General features: G+C 37.9%; 1 protein-coding gene across 1 annotated transcript; it reads left to right on the plus strand.

Moving 5' to 3' along the window:
- Nucleotides 1–8,081: 8,081 nt before the first annotated feature.
- On the plus strand, nt 8,082–8,615 carry LOC124613438. The gene has a single exon (XM_047142140.1). It carries the CDS (start codon nt 8,082–8,084, stop codon nt 8,613–8,615), a length of 534 nt encoding a protein of 177 aa, XP_046998096.1.
- The last annotated feature ends 7,021 nt before the right edge of the window (nt 8,616–15,636 follow it).

Genomic DNA, 15,636 nt, shown 5'->3' on the forward strand with positions numbered 1-15,636 from the left:
GTAGACATCAGACTACAGATGACTTATCTAATATATCAGTACATAATGGTTACGTACAGGAAAAACTAATGAGGCAAATGAGGAAATTATGTTAAATGTAAATAATGAGTTGATTAGACATACCTCCAAAATTGCAGACACTTTCAACAACTTTTTCCTTTCAGTAGTAGACAACTTAGGTTTGCATACTTTCTCAGAAGACAGCTTAAAATATTTAAAAAATGCATTTCTGCAGAAATTCAACTATATCCAACCTCACCAAAAGAGATTTATAATTTTATTAGCTCTCTTAGAAACAAGTGTTCCAATGGTTATGATGAAATCAGCACTATCGTAATTAAATATTGCTCCTCAGAACTTTGTGACATACTGAGTTACTTATGTAATGTATCCCTCCACAGTGATACTTTTCCAGATAGGCTTAAATATGCTATTGTCAAACCATTGCAAAAAAAAGGAGACAAATCATCAGTGTAAAACTTCCATCCCATTTCATTATTGGCAATATTTTCAAAAGTGTTTGAAAGGGTTATGTACAATAGACTTTATAAACACTTTGTACAGAGAGATATTCTCATTCACAATCAGTTTGGATTTTGGAAAGGATTGTTGGCTGATCAAGCTATATTCACTTTTACAGATGATATATTAGAATCAATAAATCAAAAGTTATTATCACTTTGAATATTCTGTGATCTGGCTAAAGCTTTTGATTGTGTTAAGCATGATATCCCTATACAAAAGTTAAAATATTATGGGATAACAGGAGCAGCAGGCTCATGGGTCTCATCCTATCTTTTTAATAGAAAACAGTGTGTCTCTATATCAGGCTTACCACATAAAAATAGTCATTCAAAATATGATACCATCAGGCAAGGGGTGCCCCAGGGCTCTATTTTAGGTCCCTTGTTGTCCTTATTATATATTAATGACCTTCCAAATGCAGTGTCACAAAATGCAAGTGTTGTCTTATTTGTAGATGATACAAGTATTGGTATAAAAAACACTACCCGTGATCTTACTGAGCAATCAGCTAATGAAATATTTGTAAGTATCAATGGGTGGTTCACAGCAAATGGATTGTCACTGAATTTTGACAAGACCCAGTACATACAGTTTAGTACCTCACAAAGAATACCTGACTCTATAAGTATAATGTATTCAAACAATGAAATTAAAGCTGTAGACAGTGTTAAATTTTTAGGGCTACAAACTGACCACAACCTAAATTGGAAAACTCACACTCCAGACTTAATGAAACGTCTTAGTTCAGTTACATTTGCAGTATGCATGATAGCAGAAAAAAAGAAAAAGAAACTACTTTGACTCTTACACATCCCAAAGTCTCCTCTCCAAGGGATCCATGGAAAATGAAAATTGTAATGTAATGTACATATGTTGTTGTTGTTGTGGTCTTCAGTCCTGAGACTGATTTTATGCAGCTCTCCATGCTACCCTATCCTGTGCAAGCTTCTTCATCTCCCAGTACGTACTGCAACCCACATCCTTCTGAATCTGATTAGTGTTTTCATCTCTTGGTCTCCGTCTATGATTTTTACCCTCCACGCTGCCCTCCAATGCTAAATTTGTGATCCCTTGATGCCTCAGAACATGTCCTACCAACCAGTCAATTCTTCTCGTCAAGTTGTGCCACAAACTCCTCTTCTCCCCAATTCTATTCAATACCTCCTCATTAGTTACGTGATCTACCCATCTAATCTTCAGCATTCTTCTGTAGCACCACATTTCGAAAGCTTCCTGTCCAAACTATTTATCGTCCATGTTTCACTTCCATACATGGCTACACTCCATATAAATAACTTCAGAAACGACTTCCTGACACTTAAATCTATAATCGATGCTAACAAATTTCTCTTCTTCAGAAACGCTTTCCTTGCCATTGCCAGTCTACATTTTATATCTTCTCTACTTCGACCATCATCAGTTATTTTGCTCCCCAAATAGCAAAACTCCTTTACTACTTTCAGTGTCTCATTTCCTAATCTAATTCCCTCAGCATCACCCGACTTAGCTTGACCACATTCCATTATCCTCGTTTTGCTTTTGTTGATGTTCATCTTATATCCTCCTTTCAAGACACTGTCCATTCCGTTCAACTGCTCTTCCAAGTCCTTTGCTGTCTCTGATAGAATTACAATGTCATCGGTGAACCTCAAAGTTTTTATTTCTTCTCCATGGATATTAACACCTACTCCGAATTTTTCTTTTGTTTCCCTTACTGCTTGCTCAATATACAGATTGAATAACATCGGGGAGAGGCTACAACGCTGTCTCACTCCCTTCCCAACCACTGCCTCCCTTTCATGCCCCTCGACTCTTATAACTGCCATCTGGTTTCTGTACAAATTGTAAATAGCCTTTCGCTCCCTGTATTTTACCCCTGCCACCTTTAGAATTTCAAAGAGAGTATTCCAGTCAACATTGTCAAAAGCTTTCTCTAAGTCTACAAATGCTAGAACGAAGGTTTGCCTTTCCTTAATCTTTCTTCTAATATGTCGTAAGATCACTATTGCCTCACGTGATCTAATATTTCTATGGAATCCAAATTGATCTTCCCCGAGGTCGGCTTCTACCAGTTTTTCCATTTGTCTGTACAGAAATCACATTAGTATTTTGCAGCTGTGACTTATTAAACTGATAGTTCGGTAATTTTCACATCTGTCAACACCTGCTTTCTTTGGGATTGGAATTATTATATTCTTCTTGAAGTCTGAGGGTATTTCACCTGTTTCATACATCTTCCTCACCAGATGGTAGAGTTTTGTCAGGACTGGCTCTCCCAAGGCCGTCAGTAGTTCTAGTGGAATGTTGTCTACTCCCGGGGCCTTGTTTCGACTCAGGTCATTCAGTGCTCTGTCAAACTCTTCACGCAGTATCGTATCTCTAATTTCATCTTCATCTACATCCTCTTCCATTTCCATAGTATTGTCCTCAAGTACATTGCCCTTGTATAGACCCTCTATATAATCCTTCCACCTTTCTGCTTTCCCTTCTTTGCTTAGAACTGGGTTTCCATCTGAGCTCTTGATATTCTTACAAGTGGTTCTCTTTTCTCCAAAGGTCTCTTTAGTTTTCCTGTAGGCAGTATCTATCTTACCCCTAGCAAGATAAGCCTCTACATATTTACATTTGTGCTCTAGCCATCCGTGCTTAGCAATTTTGCACTTCCTGTCGATCTCATTTTTGAGATGTCTGTTTTCCTTTTTGCCTGCTTCATTTACTGCATTTTTATATTTTCTCCTTTCATCAATTAAATTCAATATTTCTTCTGTAACCCAAGGAGTTCTACTAGCCCTCGTCTTTTTACCTACTTGATCCTCTGCTGCCTTCACTACTTCATCCCTCAGAGCTATCCATTCGTCTTCTATTGTACTTCTTTCCCCCATTCCTGTCAATTGTTCCCTTATGCTCTCCCTGAAACTCTGTACAACCTCTGGTTCTTTCAGTTTATCCAGGTCCCATCTCCTTAAAATCCCACCTTTTTGCAGTTTCTTCAGTTTTAATCTACAGTTCATAACCAATAGATTGTGGTAAGAGTCCACATCTGCCCCTGGAAATGTCTTACAATTTAAAACCTGGTTCCTAAATCTCTGTCTTACCATTATATAATCTATCTGATACCTTCTAGTATCTCCAGGATTCTTCCATGTATACAACCTTCTTTCATGATTCTTGAACCAAATGTTAGCTATGATTAAGTTATGCTCTGTGCAAAACTCCACCAGGCAGCTTCCTCTTTCATTTCTTAGCCCCAATCCATATTCACCTACTATGTTTCCTTCTCTCCCTTTTCCTACTCTCGAATTCCAGTCACCCATGAATATTAAATTTTCGTCTCCCTTCACTATCTGAATAATTTCTTTTATCTCATCATACATTTCTTCATCATCTGCAGAGCTAGTTGGCATATAAACTTGTACTACTGTAGTAGGCTTGGGCTTCATGTCTATCTTGGCCACAATAATGCATTCACTATGCTGTTTGTAGTAGCTTACCCGCATTCCTATTTTTTTTAATTCATTATTAAACCTACTCCTGCATTACCCCTATTTGATTTTGTGTTTATAACCCTGTATTCACCTGACCAAAAGTCTTGTTCCTCCTGCCACTGGACTTCGCTAATTCCCACTATATCTAACTTTAACCTATCCATTTCCCTTTTTAAATTTTCTAATCTACCTGCCCGGTTAAGGGGTCTGATGTTCCACGCTCCGATCCGTAGAACGCCAGTTTTCTTTCTCCAGATAACGACGTCCTCTTTAGTAGTCCCCGCTCGAAGATCCAAATGGGGGACTATTTTACCTCTGGAATATTTTACCCAAGAGATCGCCATCATCATTTATCCATACAGTAAAGCTGCATGCCCTTGGGAAAAATTACAGCCGTAGTTTCCCCTTGCTTTCAGCTGTTCGCAGTACCAGCACTGCAAGGCCGTTTTGGTTAATGTTGTAAGGCCAGGTCAGTCAATCATCCAGACTGTTGCCCCTGCAACTACTGAAAAGGCTGCTGCGCCTCTTCAGGAACCACATGTTTGTCTGACCTCTCAACAGATACCCCTCCGTTGTGGTTGCACCTACAGTATGGCCATCTGTATCGCTGAGGCACGCAAGCCTCCCCACCAACGGCAAGGTCTATGGTTCATGGGGAAGGAATGTACATAAAAGCATTTAAAAATACATGGTTTTGAGTAAAAAAAAGAAAGAAATATGTGACCTGTTGTTCATTAAAATGAGAATTACATCTTGGGAGTAGGAACATAATTAGGCAAAGGAAACTTATTGACCAGAAGTCCATATCAAATACAATAAAAGTTAAAAATATAGTTACTGAATATTTAGCATACTCAGTGAAAAAAAAAAAAAAGAAGAGAAGTTACAAACATTTTATAAATGTTTACAATGAAACACGGTTAGACACAGGATGTGGATAACAAACCATAATATAATTTATCTGTACTGCATTTGCGTAATGAAAAAACCTAACATATTTCTTCAGTACTGCTCTATATACATTTAGTATTCGTATGTTTGCTTTTAAGGTCCTGTGTCATATATTTACATTCATGATATGCACTACACATTTTAAGTAATGGCTAATGCAATACGGTGGCTTCAACCATTTTAACCCTCATCCGTGAAATGGTCCCAGACCAAACCAGGTAGATATTTGGGTTTAAAATAAAAGCAGTTGATGGTTCAAATATGCATTTTTACAAATGTAATTTGCATTGTTAATTTACATAGTTTATCATGTTTTATACTTCTAAATTATTTATGCTACAAATTACCTATACAAACTTATCAGAAAATAATGTACCAAAAGTACATTGTCCACAGTTTATCTCTGTGTATTACTTTTCTATCATAATTTTGTAAATTTGCATCTCAAACAATACTATAGATTTTTACTAAAAGTACAAATACACATGCAACAACACTGTCATTATGCACATTGTAGTCAGTTTTTAGAGAGCCAAGATGTAGCCGGTTTGTAGTGGGAGGTGTTCATTGTTGCCACCACCTACACAGTAATAAGAATTCATTGCAACTCCTGAATTTCATTGATGATTTCCACAATGTGGCAAGACTACTACAGTTTCTTGCAGCAACATATTATCAGAAACAAAACAGATATGGAGATCTGAAAGTTGAGTGTTAAATTCTACTGCCAAGAGTACATCTGCCAAGAAATTTATTGACACTTTCATTCTTATTAGTTTCAGTCTAAGTTTTCGGTACAAGCACAAAGTGTTCTGTACCTGGTGGAAGAAACTTTTTTATTATTCATTTTTCGTGAGACTTCTCAATGAGATTTCAAACTGAACATTACTATTTAGCAGTTTTAAATAATTATATCTCACATTTCTAGCAGTAATTCTACAAAGTGGTGATAAGAGTTGGATATGTTTAAGACTGAAGTTAAAATCTTTTGTGTTATTAGCCTCATCATATTTCTACTAAAACGACTGATGATTCAACCTCTCTGCTGGGACCTTCCTCAGGATCTTCTGGTGTCCACTACTGTTAGAACACTGTCAGAGACAAGTGTCGCGTCCTCTTATAAGGGGAGTTTTCTAGTGTTCATGCTGGAGAAGTGATAATATCGGTTAAAATTCATATGGCTACCATTGGTGGGCCATAGTCATAGGCTAATATTCCTGCTCTGATGCAGAAGAAGGTGAGTTGTTGGCTAATCACCTGTAGATACCATTGGTGGCCCATCATCATTGGATAGAAAGACACGATTCCACACATACACTGGAGAAGGGTTATTGGTTGAAATTCCTGCTACTGCTATTGGCTGGATTGGCTGGTGGTCATCATTGGCTAGATTCAAAACGGACAGAGCAAGAGAGGGGGAATGTTTACTCAAAATATTATTGTCTGCCGAGATGACTTGCAGCGCGTTGTTTATGTCACTTGCACTGCCGCCGCATATTCACTTCCTTGATGGCGGGGAGCCATGATGCCAGAAGCCTATAGCCATCCTCTCTACTGAAATTAGATGCATTCTTGGAAATTTCAACCACTTCTCAGACCTTCCTTCCATAAATGTTTGTTTCCTTAGCCAGTACACGTACATTATTAAAATCTATGTCAGAGCCACAGTTCTCATGATGTTCCGCTACTGCCAATTTTGCATTTTGTTTTAGCTGCATGTGTCATTTGTGTTCCTTAATGCATTCCTTAACAGCTCTTCCCGTTTCGCCTATATACACATTGCCGCAGCCACAAGTCACTTGATAGATGTCTGCATTGTGGAGGCAATTCGATGCATCTGTTGTCTGTCAGAAAAAATCTTTTATTTTGTTTTGACTAAAGAAAAATATCTGAATACCATTTTTCTTTAGAATTCTGCTTATGCGGTCAGTGAGCCCAAAAATGAACGGTGACCTAACGGAGTGAAAAGGTGGTTCCTCGTCATTCTTATTAGCATCATAAATATTCTGCCTAAAAGCCCTGTCGATTGAATAACTATCATACCCATTTGCCTCCAATTTCCTCTTCAAAACATTCAACTCCAAATCCCAGTTGTAGTCATTGCTTATACAGAAGGCACGTGAAGACAGAGTATTGAGTACTGCTTGCTTCTGGGATGGGTGGTGGTGCAAAGTGGCATCTAAATACCTGTTTGTGTTGGTCAGCTTTCTGTGCACTCTGTGACCTAGAGTGTTATCAGATCTTCTGTATACCAACACATCTAGGAATGGGAAACCAACCTCATTCTCCACCTCCAAGGTAAATTTGATTTTGGGGTGAATTCCATTTAAGAAATTGTGGAATGCATGAAGTTCTTCTTTGCAGCGTGGCCATAAAACAAATGTATCGTCCACGTAGTGGAGCCAGCAAAGACTTCAAAGGAGCACTACTTAATGCCTGTTGCTCAAAAAGTTCCATAAAAACATCAGCTGCAACTGGCAAAATGGGTGAGCTCATAGCAAGGCCGTCAGCCTGTTCATAGAATTCACCATTGTATTTAAAATAGCTTGAATGAAGACATAATTCAAATTAAGTCACAGACATCTGGAGCAACATTCTCCCTTATGATCTCCATTGTATCTGATACTGGGAAGTTAGTAAATAATGGTATCACATCGAAACTAGCAAGAATGTCATCTGCAGATATCTTCAGTGTGCGTATAATTTCTAAAAAATGTTTCCTTCTGAACTTTAACCACTAGCTTCTCGAACTTCTCTTTTTGTTTCATAGCACTGAAATGCAAAAACCTTGTTGAATGATCAAACGTTATTCTGTCCACTTTATCCCAGTCCTGGGGTGAGAGTTGCCACGAGTGAAAAATGCATAACAATTAAAATGGAACTAACATAATTCAAGTCTCTGCGTATTTGCTGGATTCTTTCATGGAAAAGTGCTTGGCTGGCCCTTTGGTAGCACTTCTCTATGAAAGAATCCAGCAAATATGTAGAGACTTGAATTATGTTAGCTCCGTTTTAATTGATGTGCATTTTTCACTCACGGCAACTCTCTCACCTCAGGACTGGGATAAAGTGGACAGAATAATGTTTGATCATTCAACAAGGTTTTCAGATTTCAGCACTATGAAACAAAAAGAGAAGTTTGAGAAGCTAGTGGTTAAAGTTCAGAAGGAAGACGCTACTGTGGATCCAAAACAAGTAATGGTGAATCTCTCGCCAGAAGTAGCTGTTTCAGTTCTGGGCAAAGGGCTGAATTTCACAACTACACTGAAGAGAATACCTGTTGAAGAAATTGTAAGTGCTGTTGAAGCACCCTTGTTTTGTCTTCCAAAGGTGCAGGCCAAAGAAGTAAGACAAGATGTGTCAAGAGTTCTACGGAACTCGAAACCTCCGAAAAGCAACACATTGGTGCAGGAAAGGAAATCTCTTATTGAACTCACAAGAAACAAAAGCATCATTGTAAGAAAATTGGATAAGGGGAATGCTACTGTTATTTTAGACACTGTGGATTATCACAGGAAGATGGAACAACTACTAGCTGATCCTGTGTATCGCAAGTTAAAATGCGATCCAGCGAACACAATCATTCGGAAAGTGAAACACCTGATATCAGTCTCCAGATTAGACAGCTCTATTACAAAGAATCTAACTCCTTGAATACCTGTCTCACCCAGAATGTATGGACTACCCAACATACATAAAGAATCGGTTCCTTTGAGGCCTATAGTCAGTGGGATTAACAGGCCGACTTATTTTTTAGCATGTCATTTATCTGGCAAACTGAGACATCTAGTTGGTAAAATAAATACTTTTATAAAAGATTGAAAACATTTTTTAGAAATTATACCCACACTGAAGATATCTGCAGATGACATTCTTGCTAGCTTCAATGTGACACCGTTATTTACTAATGTCCGAGTATCAGATACAATGGAGATCATAAGGGAGAATGTTGCTCAAGATGTTTGTGACTAAATTGAATTATGTCTTCATTCAAGCTATCTTAAAAACAATAATGAATTCTATGAACAGGCTGATGGCCTTGCTATGAGCTCACCCATTTTGCCAGTTGCAGTTGATGTTTTTATGGAGCTTTTTGAGCAACATGCATTAAGTAGTGCACCTTTGAAGCCTTCTTGCTGGCTCCACTATGTGGATGATACATTTGTTATGTGGCCACACAGTGAAGAAGAACTTCATGCATTCCACAATTTCTTAAATGGAATTCACCCCAAAATAAAATTTACGTTGGAGGTGGAGAGTGAGGTCAGTCTCCAGTTCCCAGATGTGTTGGTATACAGAAGATCTGACAGGTCAGTCTCCAGTTCCCAGATGTGTTGGTATACAGAAGATCTGACAACACTCTAGATCACAGAGTGCACAGAAAGCCGACTAACACAAACAGGTATTTAGATGCCACTTTGCACCACCACCCATCCCAGAAGCAAGCAGTACTCAACACTCTGTCTTCACATGCCTTCTGTGTAAGCGATGATGACCACTTGGATTTGGAGTTGAATTTTTTGAAGAGGACATTGAAGGCAAATGGGTATGATAGTTATTCAATCGACAGGGCTTTCACGCAGAATATTTATAACGCTAATAAGAATGATGAGGAACTGCCTTCTCACTCTATAAGGTTACCATTCGTTTCTGGGGTCACTGACTGCATAAGCAGAATTCTAAAGAAAAATGGTATTCAGATATTTTTCTTTAGTCAAAACAAAATAAAAGATGCATCTGATTGCCTCCACAATTCAGGCATCTATCAAGTGACATGTGGCTGCGGCAAAGTGTATATAGGCTAAACAGGAATAACTGTTAAGGAACGCATTAAGGAACATGAACAGCACATGTGGCTAAAACAAATTGCAAAATTGGTAGTAGTGGAATATCATGAGAACTGTGGCTCTGACATCGATTTTAATAACGTACTTGTACTGGCTACGGAAACAAACATTTATAGAAGGAAGGTTTGAGAAGCAGTTCAAATTACCAAGAAGGCATCTAATTTCAATAGAGAGGATGGCTATTGGCTTCCAGCATTGTTGCTCCCCGCCATCAAGGAAGTGAATACACGGCCATGGTGCAAGCAACATAAACAATGTGCTGCAAGTCAGCTCAGTGAACAATAATATTTTGAGTAAATATTCCCCCTCTCTTGCTCTGTCCATTTTGAGTCTAACCAATGATGATGACCAACCAGTAGCAGTAGCAGGAATTTCAACCAATAACCCTTCTCCAGTGTAAGTGTGGAATAGTGCCTTTCTATCCAGTGACGATGGGCCACCAATGGTCTCTACAGGTGATTAGCCAACAACTCCCCTTCTTCTGCATCAGAGCAGGAATATTAGCCTATGACTATGGCCCACCAATGGTAGCCATATGAATTCTAACCAATACTGTCACTTCTCCAGCATGAACGCGAGAAAACTCCCCCTTATAAGAGGACGTGACACCCGTCTCTCACAGTGTTCTAGCAGTAGTGGACACCAGAAGATCCTGAGGAAGATCCCAGCAGAGAGGTTGAAGCATCAATCAGTTTAGTAGAAATATGATGAGGCCTAATAACTCAGAAGATTTTAACTTCAGTGATAACGGCTGCGAAAGCCTTCAAAATTACATATGTGTAAGACTGTTTTGCAGTGCTGATGTTGTCTGAAAGTTTCAGTTTTGCATATTTTTGAACAATCTGGACTGTGGGTGATTGTGGGTGATTGCTGAAAGAACCTATGCAAATCAAGTGGATGTTAATTGCATGCCAGACTGCTGCCTGACATTTCAATGCAACAAAAAAGATAAATATTTTCGTCAGTAATGTTTTTAAGTTGGTTTGTTAGGGCCTGTTAGGCCATGTGTAAAACTTGTGTGCATTTTGAAAAGTTTTCTTGTGCCGAATTTGTAGAATTTTTTCCAAAATGAGCATCATCAATATAAGTGAGATAGGCATCACTGTTAGCATGTATCATAATGACAACAAAGTGCAGCACCTTTAGTTGTCAAATTCAGAATTAATTAACTGTGAGGAAGATCATGAAGATAATGCAAAGAGTATTTGTTTGCCGCTTCAGGATTTCTGCAGCCAGGTCAATTAGAAGGCATTCTTGATCAGTTAACAACATTCTTTGGTGATAAATTGTAAGAACAAAATAAGAGTATAAATAAAAATTTCAATCAAATGTGAATAGGTGTAAAAAAAAATAAAGGAAACTTAGTACAGGTTAATAAAAAACATTGACTGTACTGTTAAACAATGGAAACTCCAGGTAGGAATATCAACAATGTAGGAAAAGATAGATTGCTACTTACCCTAAAGAAGACATGTCAAGTTGCAGACAGGCATGATTAAAAGACAGTCACATAAAGCTTTCAGCCACAGTCTTCATCCATAAAAAGAAGACCCACACACAAAACATTCACACACTCACAAAAGCAAGCACACCTCATCCACACACAACCGCCAACTCCAGCAACTTGGGACAGAATGCATTCTAGCCTCCAGCCCGACTTGCTGGAATTAGCTGTTGTGTGTGTATGAGGTGTGCTTGCTAGTGCAGGTGTGTGAATATTATGTGTGTGTCTCTCTCTTTTACTGACGAAGGTTGTGGCCGAAAGCTATGTGTCAGTGTTTTTTAATCATGCCTGTCTGCAGTTTGATGAGTCTTCTTTACAATACGTAGCTATCTATCTTTTCCTACGCTGTTGATTCTACTGTTCAGAGAGTTGATGAACTAGGAGCTGAACTAGGTGCATGTAAACAATTTACAGATATAGAATTCAAAGTAGTGGACAGGAGGGTTACTATTGCTGAGGAGAGATTAAGAGAAGCAGAGAAAATTATAATTAAAGAGACAGAGAAGAGTGAGAAAGATTTCAAGCACACACATAGATTTTTGAAGTTACAGTCACAGAATTTAGACAAAAAATTGGAATAAAATAAAACAGAAATAAAGATTTAGCCATTATAACTGGAAATGTCGAGGATTGTAACAAGAATATAAACGTAGTTAACTCTAAAGTCAACCAATTAGAAAGCAGTTTGTACACTAATAATCTCAGTAATAATTTTTTGCTTGAGAATATGTTCAATAACGTGATTTTAAAATATTTCCCAGGAGATCATAAGATTCACCCAGTGGACTTTTTACGTCAATGTGAAGATAGTTCACACTTAGTATGCTAGATCATTTCAAAGTCAAATTTGTTAAGAAGTTTTTAGGTGTAGAAGCTTTATCTGGGCTAATCAACATGATAACCCAGAAGATTCTGAAAAGTTGTTTCTTCATAAATTTTTTGATCAGAGAGCAAGCAAGCTACAATTGAGAGTGAGTTTCTAAATGGTTCCAGTCACAGAGAAGGTTACATGAGACTGTGGAAACTCTGTGAGAGAAAGTTAAGAACATCAGCACATTTGAGCAAATCACTACATGTGCTTACTCAGATTGACATCTTAAAACATAAATTGCCAAACAGAGTTCAATGGGGATTGATCTGTGGGCTGGATCATTCAATAGAGGACTTTTTGAAGTATGTAAATAAACTGGATAGGGCATAGAAGAGAAGTGATAGATATGACAGTAATAGTAATTGGAGGGAGAATCAATATCACAATGGGAGGTGCTCTTATAATCAACAAGATGGTAGAAACAGGAGAAGAGATGGGAATAATTTCAGGGGTAATAATTACAGCAATAATTATGATAGACAATACTGTAGGGGTGATGACAGGGATCAAATCTGAGAAATAGGCAATAGAAGAATAAATAAAGGAGAAATTCAGGTGGGAGAGGAGAGAACAGAAAGAAAAACCCGGGAAATGGGTAACTACCTCATTGGGTGCCTGTCAATCCAAGGTGAGATAGAGATACAGAAACCAGGCTAAGCAAAACAGAATTACGAGAAGAAGTTCCTGTTAACAAGTTGGTTGTCATCAAAGCAGTAACATGGATTACCAAGTAAGTAGAGTTGATTTTGATAGAGAATTGTGGGAAAATATTTTGAGGGAGATGAAAGATGAAGAAAAGAAAGTAAGTCAGATATTTGAATTACTTGATGATGTGCTGACAAATCTTTTTGATGAATCTGGAGATCAGTATGTGTCAAGTAATGTTAGCAAGTGTAAAAATGTTGATGAATTTTGGTTGATAATTTCGATGACTGATGGAGTTGTGTCTTGTTTAGCTGAAGTACATGTGGTAGAGGTTGATTATCATATACTTAGGGGCAAAGACGGTATGTTGAATAATGTTATTTATGAAACTGATGGCACAAATATTATTACTTTTTATGGTGATGCTGATTTTATGTAAGATTGGTTTTGATCTTGATGTTAGTAGTAAGATTAATGATTCTGATGCTAATGAGAAGCATAATGATATGATTTGTCAGTCTGATGGTATGTTTTATGTTGAGATCAGTTATGATAATGTTGGTAGCAAAGTTGTAGGTCTTGGTGGTGAGGTGATAATGGATAGGGAAGTACATAAGAGTCAGATCATACCAATTGATATCAGTGAAATCTTAACAAATAGTGGTTATAAACTAGAGCAGAACAAACAAATTGGTGATAAGATACTTGAAGCTATAGCTAGTCAGATCAATAATAAAGAAGTTAGTTGTGATGAGCGTAGTGATTTTCAGATAGATGATGAGCATACACATTATGGTTTAATCAATTGCAACACAGATAGTACAATACACTTGAATAGTCAACACACATACACTGAAGAAGATGATTTTTTCTATACAAGAGAATACTGAAATTAGTTGCAATGCAACATTAGAGGCTTTACAGCAAGCCACCATCAGTTGCATCACCTACAGGAACAGAAATACATTTTAGAGAAGTTGAGAATGATTTATGAGCTGGAAAACAAATTCTTGATAATGAAGACATATTAGTTAGTCCCCATATTAACATTCAGATAGGTAATTGGAAATGAGTTTGTTTAATTGACACAGGTGGTCCAATATGTAGTATTTCAGGTAAATTGAGAGACAAAATAAAACATACAGAGAATTATACTAAATTTCTAATCATAGGTGTTAGAATCAAAGGAGCAACAAAGAAACTTGCAAGCTAATTAACAGACAAGCTTTGATAACTGTGACTGCATGCAACTGCTTCAGCATCATGATCAGCCTCATCTTAATGCGGCTGTTAGGCATGTTAACATGGAGCTGGAGGGGGCACTGATGGTAGAGGGCATGGGTCACATTTCAGTCGTGCCATTTTCATCTTTAAGTAGATCAGGTTTCACTGGGCATGGCCTGCACCTCAATAGCAATGGAAGGGGAGGTTGGCAAAGCTTATGGGTGACAGTGTAGTGGGTGGTGGTGGGATCACTCATGGAAAAATTCCTGTAGTAGTTGTGTTAGAGGTGCACCAGTTTTAGATTGAAGTCAGCTGATGGGTATACCTGCTTAAAGGAAGTCCCTCTTAGGGTTCACCTTCAGAGGATGTCATGTTTCCAAGTAGAGAAGGAATTGAAAACACTATATTCTCTTTTCTCTGTGAAGTTGGATGGGTTAAACAAAAGGTTTTGAATGCTAAGCATATGTTTTTGATTTAAGTAAGGTGTTTGAATGTGTTGATCACAAAATATTGCTCCAGAAGTTGGAACATTATGGAACATGGGGAGTAGCTCACAATTGGTTCACCTCTTAATTTAGCAACAGACAGCAAAAGGTCATTATCCACATTGTTGAGAATGACTGTGATACGGAGTATGAGTGGGGTACAGTCAAGTGGGGGGGGGGGGGGGGGGGGGGGGGAGGGGCTGCCCCAGAGATCAGTGTTGGGGCCACTCCTGTTCCTTATTTATATAAATGATATGCCCTCTAGTATTACGGGTAACTCTAAAATATTTCTGTTTGCTGACAACACTTGCTTGGTAGCGAACTTTTAAGTGTTACAGGGTTTAGGTTAGCACCTCACTTTTCTAGATCAGTAACTGAGAATGGAGGAGTTGCCACATTCATCAGGAACTGTCATAAATTTAAGAACATAGACATTCATAAATTTTGCCTAGAACAGCATATGGAAGCATGTGCAACAGAAGGAAAATTTCACAAAAATTCCTTCATAGTACTAAGCGTATATCGAGCACCTACAGGTAACTTTAGTCTGTTTGTAAACCACCTTGAAGCTGTACTTGCCCATTTAACAACAAAAAATCAAAGAAATAGTGGTTGCTAGTGATTTCAATGTACATTTCCTTAAAGACTCTCCCAATAAGAACTTATTTGAGTTAGTAACACTATCATTGAACTTAATTCCCACTGTAAAGTTCCTCACTAGGGTAGCCAATTGCTCACAAACAGCCATTGATAATATCTTTATAGAAAAGTCCAATGAACAAAATTATATTACAAAACCAATAGTCAACGGCCTCTCAGACCATGACATGCAGTTCCTTCTGTTAAATGTTAATACTGAACAGGATATAAAATCTGTTAAATCTGAGCTCTAGAGGGTAATCAATAAGCCAAAAATTGATTATTTTAGGACACTCCTCAGAGACATTCACTGGACTGATGTTTACAGTGCTCATGGTATGAATGAAAATATAATATATTTGCTAATAAAGTGCTTACCTTATTCAAACACTGTTTTCCCCCAAAACTTACCAAGGTTAGAGCAAAGTCTACAGAGAAGCCATCGATTACTCAAGGAATA

The sequence above is a fragment of the Schistocerca americana genome, chromosome 4, assembly GCF_021461395.2.
Source record: "Schistocerca americana isolate TAMUIC-IGC-003095 chromosome 4, iqSchAmer2.1, whole genome shotgun sequence".
NCBI classification, from domain to species: domain Eukaryota; kingdom Metazoa; phylum Arthropoda; class Insecta; order Orthoptera; family Acrididae; genus Schistocerca; species Schistocerca americana.